This window comes from Tribolium madens, unplaced genomic scaffold, assembly GCF_015345945.1.
Source record: "Tribolium madens isolate multiple individuals breed KSU strain unplaced genomic scaffold, Tmad_KSU_1.1 Scaffold_2;HRSCAF=44;Tcas5.2_LGX, whole genome shotgun sequence".
Taxonomy (NCBI): Eukaryota; Metazoa; Arthropoda; class Insecta; order Coleoptera; family Tenebrionidae; genus Tribolium; species Tribolium madens.
The window spans coordinates 1882767-1886950 of record NW_025400995.1 but is presented as its reverse complement, the minus strand read 5'-3'; the positions used below and the strand labels follow the sequence as shown (position 1 = coordinate 1886950).

The following is a 4184-nucleotide window of genomic DNA, read 5'->3' as shown; positions in this document are numbered from 1 at the left end:
AATTAATAACTAATGTATCATTGTTAAAAAAGCTGAAAACAAACTGTTTTTCTCATTTTGACGAAGATTAGACAATATTCAGAGATAATATGTATCTACAATTGTTTCTTTAATTCTTTTATAAAGCTTTGATCAATCGGTCCTAGAAAACGGTTTGATAGATCAATTTAAAAATTTACCGGGCTATGGGGGTACATTAAGCTGTAAAAACACCTAAAAACATTAGTCTCCCCATCAATATTAGTAAATATGCAATAGATTTATGAAAACAACGCAAAAAGTTACTTTTTTCGATCTTCTGAGGGTGAAAAAAAATTTCAAAAAATTATAAAAGAATCTTGTAAGACATTTATTCCAGTTTTTTTTGTGTGGTCATTGGTTGCTGAGATATTGATGATCAAGGACAAAAAGTTCTTTTTTCATTTAAAGTAAGATATTTCAGTGACAAATTGACGTAAAGAGAATATGAAAACAAAATATTCAAGATGAATAAACAGGCTATCCGGCCTATGCAACTTAAAAAAAATTCCCACGTCCATAAACCAAAAACAAAAACAAGAAAATTTAGAATTTTTTTTTGTTTGCACTATCACTTAGGGTTACGTGATCCTAACCGTAGCACAGAAAAAATTTTTGCCAAAAGATCTCAAAACTAGAAACATAAATCTTTAAAATACTTTAAAATATGAATTACAGCCCCTCAGATATCAACAAAAAAATTAGTAAATTTTTTGGTTCCTTTAATTTTTTGGAGTAGTGTATAATTTTAGTTTTTATACCAATACAAAATAATTTGCCTGATTTTGTTCACTGGGAGGAAGTGACATTTTAAAACAAATAAATTTTTGTTTTTATCTCTCTCTTTCAGTGCTCCAAGATGGTTGTGCTTTGATTTTAGTTTTGGTGTTAATCCGGTGTGCCAATCCGATATAAAATTTGGTATTAATTTCGCGTCGATATAGATGTTCCGTGAGAGGGAGAATTCAACTTATAAAGGTATTGAGCAAGAGAGAAAGGGGTCGAACTTCATTAATTGCTCATCTCCCCTTTATCCGGATCAACACCTTTGGCATTCATAAGCAATCTGGAAACGACGCGTTGTCACTCCAAACAAAGATAAATCTATATGCGCGCAATCCGCCATCATGTCTGACATGCGTTATCACCATCACCACTATTGTGTCCTTTCCGGGGTGATAACTTCCCTTCAATCTTTAATACCACACCTCTTATCACCTTAATCACAAAATATGCTTTTTAAGCTCTTTACAAAAACAAAAACCTATCAGGAAGTAACGCTTCGTACTCAAATTTTATTGTGTCATTTAAATCAAGCCCACTTATTTAGGCATATGTTATGATGAGCAAGAGGGTCATCAAACATTAAGCACCACTCAATATAATCTAATATCCTGGAGAAAATAATTTCTAACGAGGTGAATCAGCGGCCATTACAAGAGGCCTCCACCAGAATATGACAATAAAACTATTTTTTCTTATCAAAACAATCAATTGTTTAATAACAACCATTATTGACAAACCAGAAACCCAAACATACACAATATTGAATTTTATAGCAAAATGCAAATGTTTACAACTAAAATAATTAAAATATTTTTTTGTGTTTACTAAGTGTTACTACTATTTTGTTACATTATAAATATTGTGTTGGGTAGGCAACCAATTATACACCACATTTGTTGCCAGCCAGTCCAAGTAAATATAAATAATTATTATTTTTTCGAATTGGATCATTACAGGGTGGGCCACGACCGATTTAATTGTTAATAATTCTGAAAATCGTTAAATTGGGCTTCCAAGCGCCCCCTGTTGCGTTTTAGGGCAACTTACTGACAGTATCCTGCGAAGTAGGATTCAGCAGTGGCTAACTGGTGCAAAAGAACATAAAATAATGTTTTGTAGCATTGTGCATCAGTGGTAGATACAGTCAAGTTGTGTATTTTTATTTTTACAAAATCTATTTAAACTGTGTCAAATCGAGTGGCAAGTAATTCTGGTTACAATGCGCTTTAAAAATGTTCCTGTAATTGTAAGTGGGTAATTTTTGATTGTAAAAGCTTGTAAATATCGAAAAATACAACAATGTATTTTAATTTGCGACAAAATTCAAGACATTCATGTACCAGAGACAGAAATTGCAGGTAGGTAAGTGTTTTGCTTTATTGGGGAGTTGTAAAGTAATCAATAAATAGGTATACATGCGGCCGGCAAAGCACCCTTTTCAGACGCAATGCTTTAGATCGCATAAAACACAATTAGATTTTTTATCGGAAAAATGTCGTATTGGTTTCAATGCACCAAAACTGACCTTTCCGGCCATTCACTTATCGGAAAAATTGTGGGACACTGAACGATTGTTCATTTCAATTAGCATAATTAATAGTCGTGATAAGACGCGCATTTTGGGACAACCTGTATAACATGATTGATGGGCAATGAAAGATTTGTTTATTTAAAACCTGCACTCTATTTATAATTGCTAATTGCATAATTAAGCATGTCAAGCAACCTTGATTCTATCAAACAATTAGCTCGGAATCTCAAACAATAAACAAATTAACGTTGTGTGATATGAAAATTAGCTAAACAAAATATTTCCTGACAAATCGTAAAAGTTGTGGTTAAAATGTTTCCGTTTCAAATTAATTAACGCAAAATCCGTCCAATTATTAAATAATGCACCAGTCAACATTCTAATTAATGGGACTTTTACGAATCGTGTCAGTGAATTAAGTGTTTGGCTAGTGTCCGCTCTAAAAATAGCCCCGTTATTGGACGATTTCGGTACCCTACATCCATTTTCGTCGCGTGATTTCCTGCGAAATTTTTCTTATCTACTTGTTTACAAAATCCAAATATTGACTTATTTTGGGGCAGAAAAGTCGCTCGTTAAAACCGGCTTGCGACGGAAGTACGGAGTAGGCGTTTCCTGAGGAAGTTTCTCAACTGAAATATTATTTTTATTATGATAAGTCATGATTTTGTGTTTGTACAAGTGATCAATATTTCGTGACTGAGTCCATCAATGTAAAATTTGCGTTTTACCACAAATTGTACGAATTTTGAAGTGAGTTTTGTTATTTCTCCGATTTTCAGGTCGAGATAGCTCTGAAATATGAGGCTTTCTATCAAAATGTACCTCATCATTTTTATAAGCGCATCGGTGATATTGTATCAGTACCACTTGTCAAACGCTTGGTTGATCTCCCAGAATTCGCAGGAATTTCACGTGTTGAACCCCAAAACCAACGAAAAACTCCGAAATGTATCTCTTTTTAACATCACTTCTTCCATTAGCAATAGTACACGTCCTACGACACCCGTAAGTTCAAAAACGACAGCCCTGTTATTTTAACCAAAAATCAGTGTTTTCAAGAACTGGAAGACGTTTTACCTCCCTTGTATGTAATAACCCCGACGTATCGGAGGCCAGAACAGCTCGCCGAATTGACCCGACTATCCCATACACTAATGCTGGTCAAAAACGTATTTTGGATAGTCGTCGAAGATGCAACGAGTAAAACGCCCTTAGTTGGGGAGCTTCTGAAGAAAACAGGGTTGAAATACGAGCATTTGATCGGTAAGTTTTTAACACCTAAGCACAAGGCGCCAGCTTTTTATTGCGACAGTTTTGCTTGCATTGAAATTTTTTACACAAAAATTAAGAAAGCTAAAAGATTTTTTTTTTACTGTTAAGAAAATAGTACAAACCTTAAGGTTATAACATTTTTTGTGTGATGCATTTGTAAAGATGAAAAAAATAAGAAGTTAACTTAAATTTCTTTAATAGAACACCTTATTTATTGATTTTGCATCTAAGAGATTTAAGACATTAAAAAAAAGTTTTTAGATAGACAATTTAAGGATCTATAAGATATAAATACGAAAAATAGGGTGTTCTGTTGAGACTATTTCAATTTTAACAAAATTCTTAATTTTTCATCATTAAAAAACTGTTATTTATTACTGTTATGTTTAAAATTTTTACTTTTTTCCTTGCTGTAGAAATTTTTTTTGTCTCAGTTTTAAAAAAAGTGTTCTAGCTTTTTAGATAGACAATTTAAGAATCTATTAGATACAAAAACCAAAAATAGAGTGTTCTGTTTAAAATAGTTTAAACAGTTTTAACAAAATTCTTCATTTTTCGTCATTATAAATGCAAT

At 32.5% G+C, this 4184-nt stretch overlaps 1 protein-coding gene across 3 annotated transcripts in view; it reads left to right on the top strand.

Moving 5' to 3' along the window:
- The first annotated feature begins 1891 nt into the window (after positions 1-1891).
- The window catches only part of LOC123006230 (galactosylgalactosylxylosylprotein 3-beta-glucuronosyltransferase P-like), a 5974-nt gene continuing 3681 nt past the window's right edge, over positions 1892-4184 (top strand). The window contains exons 1-3 of one of the 3 annotated variants that reach the window (XM_044400546.1): positions 1892-2166; positions 3118-3343; positions 3388-3601. In XM_044400546.1, the coding sequence (XP_044256481.1) occupies positions 3137-3343; positions 3388-3601 (421 nt within the window). In that variant the 5' untranslated portion in view covers positions 1892-2166; positions 3118-3136. Of the gene's footprint in view, positions 2167-2252; positions 3049-3117; positions 3344-3387; positions 3602-4184 lie in introns of those variants that run through there. The other 2 variants (XM_044400545.1, XM_044400547.1) reach the window with 2 other exon arrangements.